Source organism: Pseudorasbora parva, chromosome 5 (assembly GCF_024679245.1).
Source record: "Pseudorasbora parva isolate DD20220531a chromosome 5, ASM2467924v1, whole genome shotgun sequence".
Lineage (NCBI taxonomy): Eukaryota > Metazoa > Chordata > Actinopteri > Cypriniformes > Gobionidae > Pseudorasbora > Pseudorasbora parva.
In genome coordinates this window covers 46058001-46080273 of record NC_090176.1, presented here as the reverse complement: position 1 = coordinate 46080273, position 22273 = coordinate 46058001, and the positions used below count along the sequence as shown (strand labels likewise).

Sequence of the window (22273 nt, the reverse complement as noted above, 5' to 3'; positions counted from 1 at the left end):
TCATCTAATCCTAAATTTCTGGCAAATTGTTTTTCGGATGAGGGATGATGCATTAGCTCTGGGTTCACTGCTGCCTCCTGGTGGTTGTACAGTACAGGTCTTACAGTGAATGTGCCTTTTTCATCTTTAATATCTTTCAAAATGGGTGTTTAAGAAGCATCAGACAGGTGTTGAAGGTCGCATGCTGACAGAAGAAGCTACGTCCGATTAAGTGCTTTCTCTCTCTGTCAAACATAGCCAGAAAGCGCTACTTTAGCTAAACCATCCCCATCTTTGAGAACGGCAGGAAACCAACATTAAACCTGAGGAAATATTTTAGATTAGGCTCTCATGGATAAACCTAGTCAGCTATGTCTCGGTTTTATTGCAGACGAATGCTTAAAAGAGCTGTTGACTCAGCATAATGTTCCTGTAATGGGAAGGACAGCAAGAGGAGGAAGCTGCACTCTTTCTTTGTAACCTTCCCTTGAGTCCTAGCTCTTGCCACACTGTTTGAAGAGCTCTCAGTTTCTAGTATTGGGATTTGGTTATCAGACGTGACACTATCTGGAATTAGGGAACACTTTGTCCACATTTACTATCCACAATGTACTGCCACAAATTAAGTGTTAGTATCTTACTTAGCAAAGTTAAGGCATACAACATATACTTCACGTTAGGACCGTGCAATAAATTTATTTGCAAATGTTTTCATCATTTTTTTTTTTTTAGCTATATTGCCTAGCTCCCTACCAATGGCTCATACTTGATTTAAGCAAAATACTAGCGTGACATGTGCTAATGTTTTCTTCCCTCCTTTCTCCACCCTTTTATGTTTATCCTGTTTGTGGAACACACATCCCATCATCACCTCCGCCTTCCCTTCCTCCTCTTCACCTTCTTCCTTTACTTCCTGACTTGGTCCGTCATTCCTCCTCATCTTCCCGGTGGTGTTCAGAGTATGCTGCTCGTATCCGAGGCATCAGAGAAAGACAGAGTATTGCTGAGCACGGCCACCGCCGCCGCTCTTTCTCCTTCAGTGGTTGGTCCTCTGATGCACTCTGCCTCCCACTGACATTAACTCATAACACCTGTGCATGTTGTGTGGTTGTGTGCTGGTTCTCGGTTCTCACTCACTTTCGCCCCCTATCTTTTCCCGCCTTCTCTTTACTTCATCCCAATGCACTGAATATTATAAATGGAACTATTATGCTATTTAGGATGGATAGTATACACATTGAGATGCAGGTTGAGAGTACTTGCTTTTATAAAACTGCAGTATTTTTTTTATTTATTATATTATATTGTATTTTATTAATTATTTTATTTTCTAATTATATTTTAAAGTATTTTGATAAAAAAAATGTATTAGTGTTGCACTTGTTTACGTTATTTGCAATATTAATATTTAATTAAATACAACTAAATTCTAAGTGGATAAATTAAATTTTAAAAAAAAACAATAAAATAATATAAAATAAGTGTAAAGTAAATGTAAAGGCATAGTTAAATGAATGAAAACTCTGAAAATGTATGACTTTTTTGTGGAAAACCAGACATTTTGATAACGAAATACAATTTACTTAATCTTTCCTGGTTTTATCAACAAAAAAAGTAAAAAAAAAAAAAAAAAATCATATAAATTGTCTCACTCAAAGACAAAACAGGCTTGGACCCGAGTGTGGATAAATAATGACTCCTGACACTTTTGATTTTCAGAATGAACTATCTACCAAAGGAATAAACTGTAGGAAGTAATGGTTATTAGAAAGAATTAAGTCCTATTTAAAAAAAAAAAAAAAAATGTTTTTATTTTTCTCCTTACTCCCTCTTCCTTAACCACTAACCTGTGCTGGGATTTTCACCTTGTTTGGGTGGAATAACAGTTAACAGAAGTAAAAGCTTTAGTTCACTCCTTTGTGCCGGGTGACCTCTACAAACAAATTGCATTTATAATATGTGTCGAGTTAAAGTTACACTGTAGCAGGACAAAGGGCAGTCTGTCTGGATCAACTGAGCCCATGTCACAAGATCCAGTCTGCCAGACCTGGGGAACAATACCAAGGCGAACAGACACTGGCTTCATTCAAGGACTCTCCTTTACCTCTGTTTTAGCATTTAGATGAAGGACAAAGGGTAATAAATCCTCCCTAGTCTGGAGAGCATTATACCATCCTTATCTGCCACTGGGGAGTAAACGTCTCGTACACTGAATGTCTTCAGTGCTGTTCTAGGGCCCATGCAGGCTGTGTATGGTAGCCAGGTTCCAGGATGAATGTTTGTTTTGGACCTCTGCTGAGTCTGATCCAATTCAATACAGATATAACAATGGCACAAACGACACTATGGAGAGAGAGGCTCTGTTTACACCTGGTATTTATATACGTGTTTTTTTTTTTTTTTTGTCTGATCGGATCACAAGTAGATGAGGGAGACACATACACAGGGCCCTGTACCATGAAGTCGGTTTAGCTGGCTGGCCATATATGTTTAAGCTTAGTTTGTGCCAGTCCTGGGTTTTAGGTACTATTAAAGTTGTTTGGCTTTTAGCAGTGTTCATCTCCATAGTAACTTACACTCCATGGCTAAACTGCTCCAGGGCAGGTTATGTTCCGGAGAAGAGAACTCAAACTGAAATGAAACCAATCACATCTGATGCAATAAAGTCACTAGCCCTGTTTCTACTCCAAATTAAAGGTTACTACACTGTAAAAAAAAATTGTTGGTTTTTGTTGGTTTAACTTAAAAAAGTAAGTAACCTGGTTGCCTTAAAATGTTGAGTTTATTGAAATTAAAAATTTGAGTTGATACAATGAAGGAAATTTGTATAATAAATAGAAACTCAAAATATTATTGTATCTGAACCATATAAAAAAATTGATAAATCATAAAAATAGCACTATTTGGCATGTTTCACTGCGTCATTAGAAATAAAACACACACAATTACCCAATATGCTTACAAAATATTTTAATAATATTTTAATAAAGGTTGTCGAATCTCAAAAAATGTTCATTGTATTAACTCAAAATTTTAATTTCAATGAACTCAATTTTAAGGCAACCAGGTAACTTTTTTTCTAAATAATTTTTTACAGTGTACATAGCGAATGGTTTTAAAGACTAATGTGTCTGACTTTTAAAAATGCTTATTTATAATAATCATTTTGAATGATTTAGATATAATTTATGTAATTATTATACCCTTATTCAAAAACACATTGATAATTTTAGTTAATCAATCATTAATTAATAGGCATTTTGTTAAAATGAATATAAATAGCGTATATAAAGGTCATTCAAATAAGCTTTAAAATCAATGAATGAAGTTATTAAAATACCTTTTTTTTTTTTTTTTTTTTAAATCTTTCAGATCTTTAATCTAATGGACACAATAAGCTTGTTCAGTTTAAATATGAAAGTGCCCGTAGTCAATGGAAAAGCATCAGCTTTCGTTTCTGCTCTGATAACTGAGATCACACTGATCACTGTGTGTTAGAAATCATTATTACCCGGCTCTGTGGAATACTTGATTCTGATTGGTCAATCATGCATTCCAGCGGTATGTTATTCCCACATAAAAACAACCACCAAAAATGAATAACACACCGCTCATCCGGGTACTACGAGTTATCTTGACCAGTACTAATGCTGTCATTGACTGCCTGCCGCCTTCTTGTGGTTGCTGTAAAAAACGTAAACCCCAGGGGTTACAATAGAGGACTTCAAGGGTTTACTTTATAAAGTTTTAAATATGGATATTTTTCTTGCATCAATGCATTGATTCGAATCAGAAAGCCTCTATTAACCCATCGGAGCCGTGTGGAGCACTTTATTTGACGGGTAGCTAAATTTGTTTTGGACTTAAAAAATGGCTACAGCTACTGCTTGGATTAACATTAGCCAGGACTTTTTAAATATAACTCTGATTGTATTCATCTGAAAGAAGAATGTCATATACACCTATGATGACTATAATGGGCTAATTGTCATTTTTTGGGTGAACTTACCCTTTCAGCATTAATTTCAACATATATGGTAAAAACATATATTCAGCAATAGATAAAGGCTTAAAGCAGTTTGGAACTGATTTTCTTGGTAGAAGCTTTGGGTACGGGCTAATAAAATATTTAAAATCAAGACAATATTTTGTGTATAATTTAATTGAGACAAATAGCCGTGTAATAAGCGGGATAATGTACATCCAGACGGCTGTTATCGCAGAATAAACCCTTCAGAGTGACACAATACCCCTCCGTGGTCACTCTGTCGGGTTTATTCTGCGATAACAACCAGCTGGGTGCACATTATCCCTTATGGAATGGTGAGAGAACATTGTACTTGGCACGTTTTTTGTCTTCAAACCAAACTTGTGTCTCCAGCTGACAAAGTTTAAATCCCGTCTGGTTAGACCTCTACTCATAATGTTAACGCTTTAGTAGGCGTCTTTTGTGGCTGTTTGAACACATGCAGTCACATGGACGTTTACATCCGGTTGGATGTGTTTTCAACTACCTCTGGAAGTGGTTGACAAACTCAAAATGTTTTCGACACTGTTTGCACCTGTATTTAGCGTCATCCACTTGTGATCTGATCCCCCAAAACACATCTTAATACCATGTTATACAGGGCCAAAAAGAGAAGCACATATAGTGCTTTGTTAAAAATATTAGGTAGGTAAAATTGTTGTTTATTACTTCTTGCATTACACATTTTGAATCTAATAGTATTTGTTTGGTTTAAATGCTGGCCTCTCTGTTACAGCAGCTTGAATCTATTAGGACAGTGTGATCACTAAGGTAACAGCACAGTTTGTCATGCACAGCTGTAGATCTGGCGTACTGCATCTGTTCTGCATGTTTCCTCTCCCGAGCTAGTCTGAAGTGACACTCGAGGATATAGACCATATGATATCCCAGCACATCCAAGCATGGATTCATCGCCTCCCAGACCATTCAGTTTTGGAATCTGCATGTTTGACATTGTCGCGGAAACCGCATGAATCTGATCCAGGCATGCAAATAGATTGCAGATGGAGTGTGAGCGTCCTTTTGAAGACCCTCCCTTTGTGACATCACTGCTCTATTGTTCTGAATCGCTTGTTTTGTGGGCAGAACTCCAGAAGCGGTTTAAACGCAGCCCGAGTGTCAGAGAGTCTGGCTAACGTCACGTTTAAGCACAAGGGTGGCCACTTGTCCAGAAGTGGAAGTGGTCAATCTCTCTTAAGTTGTTTCCTAGCGCACGTGAGGTTCGAATGGTCTGAGCTGTGGTCTGACCACATGTATCAATCGTAGGCCGCGCTCAGGGAGCTAGTAAATATTTTGCTCAGCCTGTTGCCCGGTTTCCATGATATTCCGCTCACTCCCACCAGAATGTATTAATGCTTTGCTTGGTCTCAAACTGAGTCCAGTTAAATGGCCTTAAACTGTGTGTGGCTGTACATGCTTTTACAGAGTCCTCTTTTTCATTATCTGTAGGTTGTAAAATCGTTAAGCCTAGTGCACACCACAGTACTGAAGTCTTGCATATTATTTTGTGTGTGTTGCTATATGGTTGACACTGATTCGCAAGTGGTTTCTAGGGAGTTGCTAGGGTGTTTGCAATGATATTCAAGTCTCTAGAAATGACTCCGCTTAAAAAAAGGAAAAATAGTTGCAGGTTTTTCATGTATCATTCATGTTCATATTTTCAATTCGTGTTAGTCATTTTCTATTGTTCTCTCCCTAATAAAGAAACACTATAGGCAGCAACCCATGCAGTGGCGGATCTAGAACATTTTACATGAGGGGGTGAAGGGGTGGCAGGAGGTCTTGGCAGGCCGGCAGGGGGTGCTGTCATGGAAATCCCTATATGTGAATTGCTTTAACAAAACAAACACAAAACCACTTTTAAACTACATTAATTATTGTTTTATCATGCCCTTACACACTACAAAGGAATAAGCCAAGTGTTCAAACGAAACAAAACAGTATAAAAAAAACTAAATGAAAATATAAAAAAGGTACAATTATTGTGTCCAAAATGCAGTAGACTACAAATATACAACAGTGAACAATACTCAAGTTTTTATTATAATTTAAAACGTATAATTACAGTCCACATTGTATAACATTGCACTGTAGGGCTATGTAGCTAATAAGTAGTCTATTTAACAAATATAAAATCAGAAAGATTTATCACATGCACAGTTTTGTGCATTTATCCCATCCAGTTATGTTTAGACTACTTAATCCTATTGTACTTGTTATTTCCCCAGTTGTAACCTGGTTTCATTGCTGTATAGCTCTATAGCTCTTTTTTTTTTTTCTGGCCAACTAATGTGCTATAGCCTATTATGGTCATTTAATGGCGTTCCTGAGGTAAATGTTATGTGACATTGTTCTCCAGTTGTTTCATTGACCCCTTTGTTAGATTGATTGGCCGATATTATGTATGAGGAATATACATTTTGGTAATTTGTAGGCTACTGTTTCTTTCAGCATTGTTCATTCGTGTTTATTTACTATTAGCTAGTAGAGATGATTGGTCCAAGTGCAGTTAGGGATCTGTCATGTAACATTTACACGCGCCAACGGCATTTATTGTTTAAATTTCATAATAAAAATGACAAAATCTGAGAGCTGAGATTTTGTTTTTATATCATAAGTAACCTCTGTCTAGTCTGTCGGTCTCCGTGTCCTCTTTTCTTTGCGATTTTTCTATGCGTGAGAAAATGTATGTGTGGCGTGGGAGCGTGAAAAGTGTCAATTGCGTGTGTCTCACAGTGAATGCATGACAGTTGGCAGTTACGGATACAATATTTTAATATTGTTATATTGTCTTTACTAAAATCAAAATTAGGATAATCAAAGGGAAGAGTGATCTTACAAATCACAACCGCTGATTTTGGCTAACGTAGACTCGCTGTTTTTGCTGATGCTGAATCGTCTTTAGCACGCAATACATTCATTACAAATGACATTTTAAGTTAAACGTGTGTTTAAACTACACCTGGGGAAACTCACTTCACCTTCAGGGGCTCTGGGGCAGCTCAGTCTCTCCAGTCGGTTTATAGGGCCACCGCACCGCAGCAGACTCGCTGTGTATGAGACAGACTGTGCGAACGCCGCGGCTCTGCACGTTTGAATCAGGGACGTAGCTAAGTATTTGAGGGGTGGGGGAGGGGTATTTTAATTTTAATACATTTAAAATTTAAAATTAAATTGTTTACTTTTGGTAAATGTATTGGACATGCTGGTGGGTTGTTTTTACAAGTACAGTTTTTGGATCATCAAACTTAGGGGGTCAAGGTTCTAGAGTGTGGGGGGGCACATATATATGTATACATGTAAAAATGGACTTTTATGTGAGATGTGATTAATCGATTTTACAGCCCAACAATAATAGTTTGTCATATAGAAAGTTAAGTTAAATGGATGAATTAAATGCATTTCATCTGCTTCCAGTTACCAAAATTCAGTTATCCATTTCTGTTGTTTTTTCTTTTCTAGTAGAGAAAACTTACACAAATCCAGTATTATTTACACCGTCATCTCTTTGTATCAAACAGAACGTGATGAAATAGGCTTGAGAGTTGCTTTGAGGCTGTTCCAGAAGTACACACTACCCTTTAAATCCACAGTTTCTGTAATATTTCAGCTTTTTATAATCTAGGCTGTTTGAATGAGAACATTGTTTGTAGCTCCATCAGGCTTTTATGTGGTGCGAATTGGACGTCAGTGCAGCTTTTGACAGAGAGTTAATTCTTCAGAGCTCATTGGCAGGCTTCCATGGATTTGTTCAAGGAGTATTTTGACATTTGGATATTTTTTTTAAATTTCAAGGATGATGAATGTTCTTCTGCAGGCCTTAATAGTTATCTGTTAGAAAGGATGTCATGAATTCTTTATTTTTTTGGCAGGAGTTCAGTTTGGTGAAATGTCACCAGATGAATCTTTGGTTCCTGGAAGGTGCCGGACTACCAGTGAGGGCTTTTCCCAAGATGACAGCCCAACCCGAGGAAGCTCAGTCCGCTCCCCCATTCGCTGCATCTCACCTGAGCTGGCCAATACGATTGCTCTGAACCCTGGGGGGCGGCCCAAAGAGGTAAACCAACTGAATTCACATATTATGTCAATCATATTCATTATCCCTACTATTAATCTCGTAAATAAACATGGATGTATATGTGTTTGTGTATTTGGATATGTGTCCACCTGTCCTTCTTTCTCCAGAGACACATGCATAGCTACAGAGAGGCGTTTGAGGAAATGGATGGGGGTCCCGTCAGCCCCCCTCCGATCGTTGGTGGTGAGGCACTACCCCAAACCCCTGCCTTCCCTGTCTCGCCACAAACCCCTTACTTCAACCTGAGTAAGTTTCCCTGTTGGAGGAGGAGGGTGCCATAGAGCTGTAAAATCACTTATTCTGTCAACGCTTTAAAAGGGTCACAGCCATCGCTGAATGTTGATTCTCATAATCCGATAATTCTGATTTTAAAATGATCTGGAAAACATTTAAAATTCATACTGTGAAAAGAGCAAGAAGTCAAATTACCATCCGTATGGATAGAGTAACGCTTGCGGTTTATTTACAGGCAGTGTTTCGAAACCTAGTGAACTGCCTACATAGGTGTGGTGCTAACACGAATGCTGTTCCAGAGCACAGGCAGCATGATTACCCTCTTTAGGCCAGATTCTAAAGGTGTGGTCACATTTACCATTGCTGGGCGAAATACCGAAATTCCAATCGGAATCCTCGCAATTGTGAATTTCGTGTGAGGGTGAAAAAGTTCACCACACAGATTTGGCCCGCAAATTCTGCTTGGTTTAAAAATGACTTATGTGTGAGCATTGCTTCATTCATCTCTACGCTATCTACCTTTTTTTTAGCAAGCAGAATTTCGCTATTGTGACCACACCTAAAAAAAGATGCATTGCAATGAACTCTGCCAATAATCCATCCAAGATGGTGGAGAATACAGGATAAATGTTGGTTACAAATATCAGCAACTGAATGTATTGATAAAAAAAATAGTTCTGATTAAAAACTGGGTTACCCAACATTTTTGTTTTTCTTGTTATATTGGTTCACCATTAGCTTGAGAACATGCCAAGACAAAAACCTCAATCGAAACCAATTGCAAATTGTGTTTAATGTGCGGATCGCTATTTTTATGATGCCAAGATTTGCTGCCTATGTAGAGGGTTCCGATTGCTCTCATATGAGGTTAGGCTGCCTATTTAGGTGGTAGACGGCAAGAAAGCTCACTAGGTTTTGGAACAGAGCCACTGTTTCATAATTGGTACATCATAATAGTGGTGGATGTTTTTGCTTCTTTCTGTAAAAGAATCTTTTGGGCTAACATTACATTAACACACTGTCTATAAGCCAACGTGAGGTCTGGCAGCAGTTAAATCCAACCCTACCTCGGGGTGTTTGCATGAGCCAGTAGATATCATTAACAGATGCTATAGTTCATTCACATGTTCTCAACGCTAAAGATGTGTGGCCTCCGTTTTGAGTGATAACACACATTTTGTGTTGGCTCATAGACAGGCATAAGTGCTCAGATCAGAAAAACCCCGCTCTCACTTGCTCCCCAGCAATTCCCAATGTCTGTGGGTCTGAGAAATGTCTTTTGTCAGCAGTTTTTCTAGCCTCCACACTCATTGTATCTCAATGCAAAAACATGAACATTTGCGTTTCAGGTTTCATGTTTAGATGGATTTCTCCAGTACAGTGATAGCTTTAGTTTTTATACCCTATTGCTTCATCTTCACCTCCAGCATACTGTCCCTGCAGGTTTAATATGAAGCCTCTTTACAAGGTTAGATGCACACAATGTTAAGCAGCTCTGTTTTCCTTGGACTTCCACAGCATTTCTTCTCACCAGACACCTCATTTTAAACCAATTCAAGTCATTCTCTTGAGCTGACATCTTACCCAGAGGGCTCTTCAGACTAGTTCTGCTACCACGAGCACCTAGATGTGGCTTTAGCGAACAAAACAGAGCTTCAGCTATAATAACACAAAACATAATTAATCAAATCTTGTCCTCCTAGATATTTAGTGAATATTAGGACTTTGCAATATATTCAATATTCATGATATATTTTGTGAGGTTTATATGGCAATAGTTTCAAAAGACAAAACTTATTCGAAGTTTCAAAAGACGAAACTTATTCGATTTTATTAGACTAGACTAGTTTTTGTAATCAATCTTTGTCGAAACGTTTAATTATGAGAATGTTCTATTTATTTCCATGAGTCAGTTCAGTCATTTTCAAACTCACCGATTCATTGTATTATCATTCAAAATGTTCATGGAACTCTCCCAATTGCATGATTGTGTGTTAAATGTTTTAGTTAAAATATTTGTTGCTAAATATTGCTGTTTATAATATATTTTTAAATAATTTTAACTTAATAGAAAAAGTAAATAGAAATAAGTTTGATTCATTTAGGTCCATCTTTTCAAACTTCAGACAATTTGAAATGATTCAGTTAATAGGATCATAACTCAGATTCAACGATTGGTTTGTCATGTCTGCACAGCATTTTTCATGTATATTTTTTGTTGTCAAAATACATGGCATGTTTGATTAATTAGATAAAATAGACTGCATTTTTGAATTTATTATTTTAATGTATTTGCCAGCATTGACTTAACTGTTATCAACATTATTAAAAAGTAAAATGTTAGGTCATTTTAGAGCAAATACACAAAGGCAGTGGCAAAGTCTGAAGAGCAATGGATTATATTTAGACTTAGTGAAAATAGCAGCATTTTCTTAGCGATCTGCTGTTTACACTAAGTAAATTACAATAGTGATAGATTCGATTTACCCTGGTAAATAGTGTAAATAGTAGTTAGATGCTATTCAGTCTAATAAATAGTGAGAGATACTATCTGCACCTCAGTGTTGTTGTACATTAAACTGTATGCAATTAGTGTATAAAAGATTATTTTTATTAAAATTATTAAATGGATGCCACCTTATTGGAACAATAAAGTTCTGCTAACGCTAACTGATAAACACTTTATTATTAAGCACATATTAGAACCTTTATTTACACTTTTCAAATAATTTCTTCATTTATATTTATTGAAAATAAATGCCTTTCTGATCTGATATGTGATAGAAAGGGGAGTAGAAAGAGTTGGCTTTGAACTCTGGTCGATTTGTCAAAACTTTCTGCCATGCTCTGTACACCTACACTATTCTTACTGATGACAATCAAGCATCTTCTGTCGTTTTATCTGGCCCAACCAGACGTCAGTGTGCGGAGTTAGTGTAAATAGCCTCTGCCAAGGTGTAAATAGACACTCTGATACATAAAGGTCAAGATATATTGAACCATCAAAACTCAGTATACTGTCAGGAGGTCCATTCAGAAGATCTGTTATGTGTAAAACTTTCTTAAGTGCTTGTGCTGGATTCCTGGGGAGCAGGTGACCCATAGGGGCTCGTTTTCTGTTCAGAGATTGACAGACACTCACATGCAATAGCTACTTTCTGGTAGTACGTCTCTGTGGCTCCTTCCTCCTGCAGAGAATGAGAGGCTGGAAACGCTTCTCTATACAACCCCCCTCCCCTTCTCCTTGTGTCCAGTGCTGAGGCACTTATTCTGCCAAACAAAGAATTGATTTGGATTCTTTGGTAAGTGGAGGATGCATGTGTGTCAGCGATGTCAACTTGGCTCTGCCAGATCGCAGAATGCCTTACCCAGAATGCACGTGGAGAGCAGCCCTGAAGAACGCACACAAACACATCACACTGTAATCTGAAGTGGTCATTTTTTAAATACAGGAGTCCAAAACATTGTGATTTGATCACTCAGACCACAATCAGGCTACGTTCACACTGCAAGCCTTAGTGCTCAAACCCGTACAGCTGTTCACATTGTTGTTTTAAACGTGGTCAATATCAGACTCTAGTGTGAACAGATCATCGTTCTGAACTGACCCACACCCCATGTGCAAAAGAACGATAAAAAGACGTCATACAGCAAACTGAAAATAGCGATATATTCTCTTTACTCTATATAAAAGTAGAAGTTGCAACATAATAAGTGCAAATAGATGTTAGGGGGCTATTTACTTATAAATAGTGGCAGATACTATTTGCTCTTCAGTATTGTACATTAACAGGATGCAGTAATAGCATGAACATGAGAGTGTAAATGACTATATTTCTTAATATTATTAAATGGATTCCATCTTATTGGAACAATAAAGCCACTTTATCACTTAAGGGCACTTCGTTTATACTTTATATATAGTTTAAATATTTTCTTAAATTTTAAAGAAAAATAAATGCTTGTCTGATGGGAAAAGGGAGAAGAGCGAGTTTAGCTTTCAGGCACCACCCTCTACGGCCTACACCACTGCAGATGATATGCGTCTTGTTCCCTTTGCCTACAAGGCTGGTTTACTATTATTTAGTGTAAATAGACCCTTCATGTAAATAGACACTCTCGCTTGGGCCCTGTACCCATAATGCCCACTGTATAATCCTGCCCTGATCTAGAGTAACATAAAAGTCAGATGAATCGGATTTAGGACCACATACGGAAGTGACAAATGAGAATTGAAAATATCCGATTCTATGTGGTTTGTGCTGTTCACACTTTCATGAGAAAAACAGACCACATATGAGCAAAAGAAATCAGATTTGGCCCACATTTACCTGCAGTCTGAACGTAGCCTCAGAGGACTGCCTGCTCACCTGTCAATCAACTATTGCAGCAAAACAAGTAAGAAACTTTGGCACTTTTTCCACTCAAAGCATCATATTTGGTGTGCAGTGTGTATTGTGTTATGCATTCTGCTCTGACATTTCGGAATGCAACAATACACAAACTTGAGTATACAAAGATTTTTTTTAAATACATTTTTATGCCTTAAGACACATTTTCTGAACAAAAAAAGTGTGCTGCTTTCCACAGCTCTGTTGCCACATCACCATTTATTTTCATCATGTGTGTGTTCGCACCACTCTTGTTTTGCTGGGCACCTCTGTTTATTCGTTGAGTCACTTGTCCTGTTGTTCATTCATTGTGTAGCGAGGTCTTGAATGTTTTCAATGTGACGTTTTGGAGATCTTTTCAGCTGAGGTGTATTCTGTCTGCATGATCTGTCTTGTTTTCGTTCTTTCGACTGGGCATCGTTACAGCGAGTGTTAATCACATCGTTAACTCTTTTAAAGAGGCGCTTGCACGGCCTTGCCACAGAGCATGAGACATTAGCTCATTCCCCAGCCATGTCACATACTGAAATAGCCACCTCAGTCTGCTGTCTTTAAAAGCTCAGTGTGTACCACGGCAGTCTCTCAAAGGCTCTTGATCTGGAAGTTGGTCTCTTTGATAAGCACTGAAGATGAAAGTGGTACACACAGATCTGTATTGTTAGGTCTAAGGACCAGAAACATACTTTGTGCAAGTACGCAAATGGAGATGGGAAGGCTTGGCACCTCGGTACTCGAGAGGGTGATAGAGTTACCTTCAAATGTCAGTGCCATTAACCAGATGTGTGTTGGGTTATTCAAGTAGCTAGTTAAAAACTTAGCAAGACTGATATAGCGCACCTTTCAACATTACATAATGCATTGTGAATTGCTGTCTGACACATTTCAGAACTAGGGCTTTAATTTAGTACAATTAATTATAAATAACACATTTAGTCATGTCATGATTTATATAATCAATCAATCAATCAACTTTATTTATATAGCGCTTTTACAATCACGATTGTGTCAAAGCAGCTTCACAGTGTCAAACAGGATAATATTGCGACAAAATTAGATTTGGCTGTACAGTCGTACTGGGGAAAACAGTGATGTTATCAGCTTATTTTAATTTATCATATAGCAACAATGTTGGCAGATCAGTATTATAGTTTATAGAATTAAATAAGACCTAATTCATACATTTTATTTGTATAATAAGTTGAATAACTTTAATCATATTTTTAGTGTCCCCAACTGAGCAAGCCAAGTCAAAGGCGACAGTGGCAAGGAACCCATATAACAAAGTCAACATAAAAAAATCATATGCTATTCCATGTGTGAACAAATTCCAATGGAATTTGGAAATAGGATAATGAAAAACAATTATATAATATATACATTACATTACTATTTTTTATATTTTTGAAAGAAGTCTCTTATGTTCATCAACCTTGCATTTATTTGTCAAAAATACAGAAATATTTTTTTTTTTCTATATATATATAAAAAAATTCACAGAATTTCAATTTGGCCAATTGAAAAATTTAATGTGATCAGTCACTAGAAAATTTTCAATTGAAGACATTTTTTTTTTTTTACAGTGTATCTATCAAGCAGCACAAGTGTTCCCAACACAGATGATTCATCTTCCTATTAGATTGATTTCTGAAGGATCATGTGACACTGAAGACTGGAGGAATGATCCTGAAAATTCAGCTTTGATCACAGGAATAAATTATATGTTAAAGTATATTAAAATATACTTTATATTTATAAGTATATTAAAAAAAATATTTTAAAATGTAATATGTCACAAAATTTCTGTTTTTTTCTATATTTTTGATCAAATACAGGCTTGATGAGTTTAACTTCTTTCAAAAACATTGAAAATGGCAATGTTTCAACAGGTTAATGAAGCACAACAGAATTACTTCTGATTATTTTGATTATTAAAACCCTAATCTGAGTGCATACGTGAACTCAAGCGTGCCAAGCTGTAATCATTTGCATGGATGTACTTGCTTATAGAGTATGTTTTGTGCTGAAGGCTTTAGTTGACAAAGCTCTGAATAATAAAGTTCTTTCTGTGATCTGTGTCGCTTTAGGTCGATCTCCTCCAGGATTGGCTAAAACGCCTTTGTCCTTCCTGGGCCTGAAGCCCCACAATCCTGCTGACATACTGCTCCACCAGACGGGCTCAGGTGAGACTGAACACACATACAGAAATGCACATGTAGACACGCGTCCAAGACGTGCTCCATAAAGGGAGCTCAGAGACATCTTGAGGGCCATATATCAAAATATCCTTTCATTTCTCTCTCTCAAGTGTTTCCCCTTCACCTCTTCTCGTCTCTTGAGCAGTGAGCTCATGCATATCTTTAAATGGATTGGTGTTTTATTTTCATATGCAGTTATATTGGGATCATTTTACTGTGCTCTGTAAACTTGTGTGTATGTGTGTAAGCTGCCTACCTATAGGCAGTATTTTAAAGGGATAGTTCACCCAAAAATGAAAATGTGATTTTTATCTGCTTACCCCCAGAGCATCCAAGACTGTAGGTGTGTTTGTTTCTTCAGTAGGAATTAGACCCTATTGACATGCATTATATGAGCAACGGTTTAAAATCTTAATTTGTGTTCTACTGAAGAAACAAACACACCTACATCTCTGATGCCCTGGGGGTAAGCAGATAAACATCACATTTATATTTTTGGTTGAACTATCCCTTTAAGGCATCATAGGCATTAAGGGTCAGATAATTAACCCTTTTACTTTTTTCTTCTTGGCCAAATTCTAAAGCTTTATTATTATATTATTATTATTATTATGCATTTATTTGCAAAAATACAGTAAACAGCAATACTGTGAAATATAATTCGAATTTAAAATAATAAATAATACATTTCTTTTGTAATATATTTTAAAATGCAATTTATTCCTGTGATGCAGAGCTGAATTTTCAGCATCTGTCTTCAGTGTCACATGATTGATGAATATTAAATTCAAAAGAACTACATTTATTTGAAATAGAAACCGATAGCATTATAAATCTCTTTACTGTCACTTTTTGCATTCTTGTGGAATAAAAGCATTGGCGCAGTCTAATCGACTTTTACCCAATATTTAAAAGTTTGAGTATGCAATTTTATTCTTACTAGAATATCATGCTGTAAGCTTAGCTTACGTTAACACCAAACTCAGTTAAAAATAATAAATCAAATAATTCTCTGGATTTCAGAGTTGCTACCAAAAGTTGAGAGCTACAAATCGGTTCCCTTTCAGTTAGGATGTTGCCTTTGAAGGTAGCTCCCTATGTAGGCAGCAGACAGAAAGAGCTATTTTGGGAACAGAGCCCCTTTTTAAGATTTTTGAAGGGTATGATGATTTTTAATCTTGATATTAGCAAGCTCAGCAAACTGACATCTAAAATATAATTTGATGTATTGTTTCTTTCAATTCAAAGCAATAATTTATCATGTCTTCAGGGGCGAACCTCATGAAAACATGTCCACATTTTTTTTTCTTTATCATTTCTTATCCCTTTCCTTTGATTTTGGGGGTGATATATGACCCGCTCTTGTCTCGGCAGGTTTGGTGAGATTCATCCTCAGAGGCTATGTAGTTTTTGTAGACTCAGAGGTAACAGGATCCTATGGGGAGTTGCAGACTCTTTAGTTTGGAACACGTTTTCATACAGGGCTGATTTTAACTCGTTCCTGAGGGAGTTAATTTGAGACCTGCTAAAACAAGAGCCATACATACGGTACACACACTAACATTATTACGAGATGATGTGTCACAGGGGCCGCTGTGTCTTACTATAGTTAGGTTAAATGATGTCATGTGCTTATTGATGATAAGGGCTGTGACTTTGGGTATTTTAATCTGCACTAGGGCCTGCTGATATTTGGAGCAGGAAAAATGTGAATGAAGATTACATTGTTTTCTTTGGTTGTACTACACAAAGTAATACTTGTACTACTTTTTGTTTTCTTAAAAGTAATAATTGACCCACATATGAAAGTGTATTTGCAACCGATTTTTTGTCCTTTGTTTTTGTTTTTTTTAAGAAATTCACCATTCACCACTTTCCTTATATGGAAAACAAACAAAGATTGTGCTTTTGTGTTTATGGAAGAAGTTAATTTGGGTTTGGAATGGCATTACAGTCAATTAATAATTACAAGGTGTTAAAATAACCATTTTCTACACTTATCTGTTCACGTCTATATTGACAATTATTATTCTACTCTCCATGTCTCTTTGAACTACTACAATTTCTGTCTTATGATTTTATTCTTCTGCCATCTGGGAAACAGAGAGTGAGGATGAGGAAGGTAAGAATGAACCAGATTTAGAAGTGCAGTGTTACAAACCACTTCACCTTCTGGTTGGTCGTCTCTAGTCACTCATCTCTCTCAACTCACCTTATCATGTTCGTTAAGCAACATAAACCATGATTCACTTTAAAGGGTTAGTTCACCCAAAAATGAAATTGATGTCATTAATGACTCACCCTAATGTCGTTCCACACCTGTTAAGACCTCTGTTCATCTTCAGAACACAGTTTAAGATATTTTAGTCCCAGAGCATATGCAGTCTATGCACACTTTACTGTCCATGTCCAGAAAGGGAATAAAAACATCATCAAAGTAGTCCATATGTGACATCAGTTAGTTCATTAGAATCTCTTGAAGCATCGAAAATACATTTTGGTCCAAAAATATCAAAAACTATGATTTTATTCAGCATTGTCTTCACTTCTGCGTTCCTCCAAAATGATTCAAAAGGTGTGAATCGATCAATGATTCGGGTCGCCAATGTCACGTGATTTCAGCAGTTTGGATCGCATCAAACCGCCAAACGTCGATGTTTTTATTCCCTTTCTGGACATGGACAGTAAAGTGTGCATAGACTGCATATGCTCTGGTACTAAAATATAAAATATCTTAAACTGTGTTCTGAAGATGAACGGAGGTCTTAACGGGTGTGGAACGACATTAGGGTGAGTCATTAATGACATCAATTTCATTTTTGGGTGACCCAACCCTTTAATGAAGTTTCTTCATGATTCAAGATCTTGACCATAAATTGACCCACATCTTGATGAAAAAAACATCACAACATTTATTTTCATCAAAAGGTGAATCAGTTTTTGGTCAAGATCTTATATTGACAAATGCAAGAGTCCAGCACTCTGTAAAGTCTCCTCCAGCACATCCCAAAGACTTTCAATGAGTTTAAGCTAAAAAAAAATTGATAATAATAATAAGTATATATATATATATATATATATATATATATATATATATATATATATATATATATATATATATATATATATATATATATATATATATATATAATGTCTACTCAGTTCCATCAGTGGTCATTTAAAGCAACTAAAATCATCAGGTCATGTTTTGGACACACTGATCCATCTGTTTTGACTCTTGTAAACTTTCGTGCTCACATGTATTTTCCCCCATCTCTTTGCCAGAGCCTCGTAGCTATGTGGAGTCTGTGGCCAAAGCCGCAACAGTGACAGGTGGGCCCCCAGCATCGCCCGTGTCTCCAACATATGACAGTGACAGCTTAGCTCGTCCTGTCGGGTCTTCTCATGCCTACAACGCTCCTCTTTCCTCCAGCAGCCCCATTCAGAGCCCAGATGCAGTGTAAGTGACCACCTCCCGGCTGTTTTGTTACAAGCTTTTGAAAGTTATTGTTTTTGTTTTATTGAAATATTTCGGTTGTACTTTAGTATGGGAAACACATATTCACTATTGACAATGACTTTTGCCTCTAAACTCCTAATTTAGTGCTTATTAATAGTAAGGTAGTTTTTGTAGCATTTAAGTTTAGGTATTGGGTAGGGGTGTCCCCGACTAAGGATTTACACATTCGAATCAGAATTTTCGAATCTCTCTAAGGTCGACCACAAGTCGAATCATATGTGTGTGTGTAAACCATAGACTGAAAAAAAAAAAAACGGTATAAACGGGTTGGGAAGGGCAGGACACTAGTCAGTAGGAGGCTAAGACTATTTTTATTTTACTTTACACACGGCACACAGCCACCACTTTTAATAAAGTGATCAAAACTAGGCTACACTACATTCGTAAATTAACCGTTCTCTCATAACATTTAAAAGCCGCGATCGAAACACAGAACATCACACAAATATATAAAAGAACATTTTGATAAATAAACCTAAAAAAAATTCCTGCCTAGAGAGGAAAAGAGTGCGTTTATATGCAGGTTCTTAAGCCGATGGTGCCTAAAGGGGGTGGCACACCGGACTGAAGCTCAGCGCCGTGTCTCAGGTAACATTATCTCCCTCCAGGCTGACGTGAACATTGTATACGCGCGAGCTCAATTTTGAATCGACTTCTGACAGAAGAGCTGCACGATGAGTATATCTTGTAGCACAGGGTGAAATCAGTATGTACATTCATGATTTGAGGGAAATATACATTTAATCGCCGCGGACAGGCGTCCAATGCCGCCGTCGGTGTATATGTGTTCGAATTTTAAAGGCGCGCCGCGTCCAGTGCAAAGCTCAGCGCCCTTAAAGGGGCGATCACTCAGCGCCGTGACACGTCTTTATAACACTAATATTGAGCACCCCCATATTGCCAAAATGGTATGATCCTCGTTTCATAACACCTGCGAAGATTCGACCCTGAGATCGGTGGTCGAAACCGGTCCTGCATATCGATGCATCGAATCTTCGACTGTTAGGGGTCACCCATAGTATTGGGAAGGATTAAGGGATGTTTTATATATAAATTTAATTTAAATTTAGCTTTAGTTATTAGCACTTGTTTCATACTGGGATATCCAGATAGTGTGAATTTGGTCAACTTTGCCGCTTATCTGGTGTCTGTATGCTACCAGAATTTATTAATTTCAAAATCTTATAAAAATCATCTTACTTGCATATAACTGAGAGATATTTTTTATATTTATATGCATTTTACGTACATAGTCTGTTATACAGTTATAAAAAAAATAATAATCATGAATTATTAAGCTATCAGAATTGAATCTTACTATTGACCGTGTAAGTATCAGCAACACCACCAAATTGCATATTTTAATCAGTTTTGGTCTCAGTTAAATGAAGGTGTTTATTTTCCTACTCAAGTGTGAGTTTCATGTTCTCAATATATCATATGAGCCATGAAAGCCTTGATGATGCTCAACAAAAAAAATACATGTAAACCTTGTTTTTATTTTTGTTAAAAAGATTAAATAAACTTCTGTTTTAAAAAAATAGAATATAATTTCATATGTCAGGCTTTACACAGTTAATGTCAGGTGTAAAGGGGGCCTTAATAGTGCATATTTTATAATAATTCAAGTTCTCTTATTTTGTGGTCTTTTAGTGAAAGCACATTGGCCGATAGTGGGGTGGGAATGAATTCTCTGTCCCAGGCTGCTGTAGACTCCATCCTTCACTCCCAGCCCTCTGAAAGAACATACCAAACACCCACACCCAGCATGTTGGGTAGCAACATCACCCCCGATATCAGCCCCTCTCTGCCAGCGGTCATGCAAAATAACATCACAACCATCCAGCCACTCAGCAGTATCCCTGGTACAAGGCACCACACTGTCCTGCCCGACATAATGTCTGCTCCCAACCTTCAGCACAGATTTGCCAATCAGGACGGCCCCGTTCTGGGCCAACAACCGGCCAACGGTCATCTGCCTGGAATGGCTGGTAGTCCCATGCAAGGAAGACATGCCATGGTGTCCCAGGGAACACAGAGCAGCCCGATGCTGTCCAGACAGTATCCCGTCACCCACGGGACTCAGAGTAGTCCGATTCTCAGCAGGCAGCCTATGGGACAAGCTGTCCAGAGCAGCCCGGTCCTCAACCGACAGGCGTCCCTCAATCAGCCAATCATTCTGCCTAACCAAAGCAGCCCGGTGTTGAGTAGACAACCGTCCGTTAACCAGCCCAACCAGGGCAGCCCCGTCCTGAGCAGGCAATCGTCACTTACACATCCCAGTCAGGGCAGTCCCATTCTGGGACACTACCCATCCATAACACAGGGTAGCCCCAGTTTGGACAGGCACCCGATGTACAGTGGCTACACCACTCCAGACGAGCGGCACGGAGCCCTGTCGCGCCAGAGCAGCTCTTCTGGATACCAGCCGCCATCCACGCCTTCTTTCCCAGTCTCTCCAGCTGGATTCATAGAGGGTGGGGGATTCAGACAGGGCAGCCCTGCCCTTCAACCTCAGCTCCCCGAGAAGAGACGCATGTCCAGCAGTGATCGCTCCAATGGCGGACTGTCCTATGGAACGCTAAACGGGAAGATGTCCTCACCGGTCTCCAGTGGCGGCAGCACTCCGAGCGTTCATTTCTTCAACACGCTCCCTGATTTCTCCAAACTCAACATGTGCGGTAAGACTCTATGAAGATAAACTCCACTAGAAATCTATGAAATCAGGCCTTAAAATTACAGTTCAGTTAATAATGCAAGCAGGTTGCATTGCCATTTGAATGCAAGAAATTAAGTAGAAATCAGGTTCCACAAAAGAATATGAAGTGGCAAAACTATTTTCAACATGATAATCATCAGAAATGTTTCTTCATTTAGCAGCAAATCAACATATTAGAATGATTTCTGAAGGATCATGTGACACTGAAGACTGGAGTAATGATGCTGAAAATTCAGCTTTGCCTTTACAGAAATGTATTACATTTTAAAATGTACCCCAAACTATTAAATGGTTGCATATTGTAATACATGGACCATATACAAATATGAAACATTCAGATGTTAAAGTGTTCCTCAAAATAAAAATAGTAAATGTATGTTTATTAGACAAGTCATACTAATGTAAGTAATTTGAACACATACTGTAACCCCAAATAATTTGGCAAAAATAAAAGGTGATCAGTTACATCAAATGTGTTTTTGTACTCATACATACATTTTAATTACTCTTAAAATATCATGTAATCTCAACTTAAATATTTTTAGTAGTGGAGGCTTGGCTAGCTTTATCTACCTAATTCAGTAAATGCTAACTTGCTAATTGTAACACAATGGTTTGATAGCCATAGCAATGGTTGAATGAGTAGCCTATGTCAGTATTTGTCCTTAATATTTTTAATACCAATATGTACCAACCATTTTCTCAGAGAAGTAATAGATTTGAGGCTCTGTATTACCCTTTAGCTGTGACTTTATTAACATATACGTTCAGCCTTATTGTTTTAATATTGTGGTGTTGCAGTCTTTGGTTTGGTTCCTAAAACGAAGTGTTACAATATCTGTGTTTCTGGGCTGTACAAAATGTGTGCTTGTTGTAGGTGTTTCTGTCAATAATTTACTAAGACACTGATTAATTTTAAACAGGCGTGTGTGTGAGTTAGTGTAGTTTTGAAAGAGTAGTGCACTCATTAGATTAGGCATACTAAACTAATATCTATTAACAGCTGATGGACTGCTAAATAAAGTGCATATTTCATTCCCCAGATGGAAGTCCAGAGACTAGGCTGAACGTGAAGTTCGTCCAGGACACGTCCAAATTCTGGTATAAACCAGATATCTCCAGAGACCAAG

General features: G+C 37.6%; 1 protein-coding gene across 11 annotated transcripts in view; it reads left to right on the top strand.

Moving 5' to 3' along the window:
• The window catches only part of tns1b (tensin 1b), a 288631-nt gene that overhangs the window by 247930 nt on the left and 18428 nt on the right, over window positions 1-22273 (top strand). For 7 of the 11 annotated variants that reach the window (XM_067444488.1, XM_067444483.1, XM_067444491.1 and 4 more), the window contains 7 exons: window positions 7879-8063; window positions 8192-8330; window positions 14794-14889; window positions 17009-17026; window positions 18190-18364; window positions 20078-21105; window positions 22187-22273. In XM_067444488.1, coding sequence (XP_067300589.1) covers window positions 7879-8063; window positions 8192-8330; window positions 14794-14889; window positions 17009-17026; window positions 18190-18364; window positions 20078-21105; window positions 22187-22273 — 1728 coding nt within the window. The remainder of the gene's footprint in view (window positions 1-7878; window positions 8064-8191; window positions 8331-14793; window positions 14890-17008; window positions 17027-18189; window positions 18365-20077; window positions 21106-22186) is intronic. The other 4 variants (XM_067444485.1, XM_067444494.1, XM_067444489.1 and 1 more) reach the window with 3 other exon arrangements.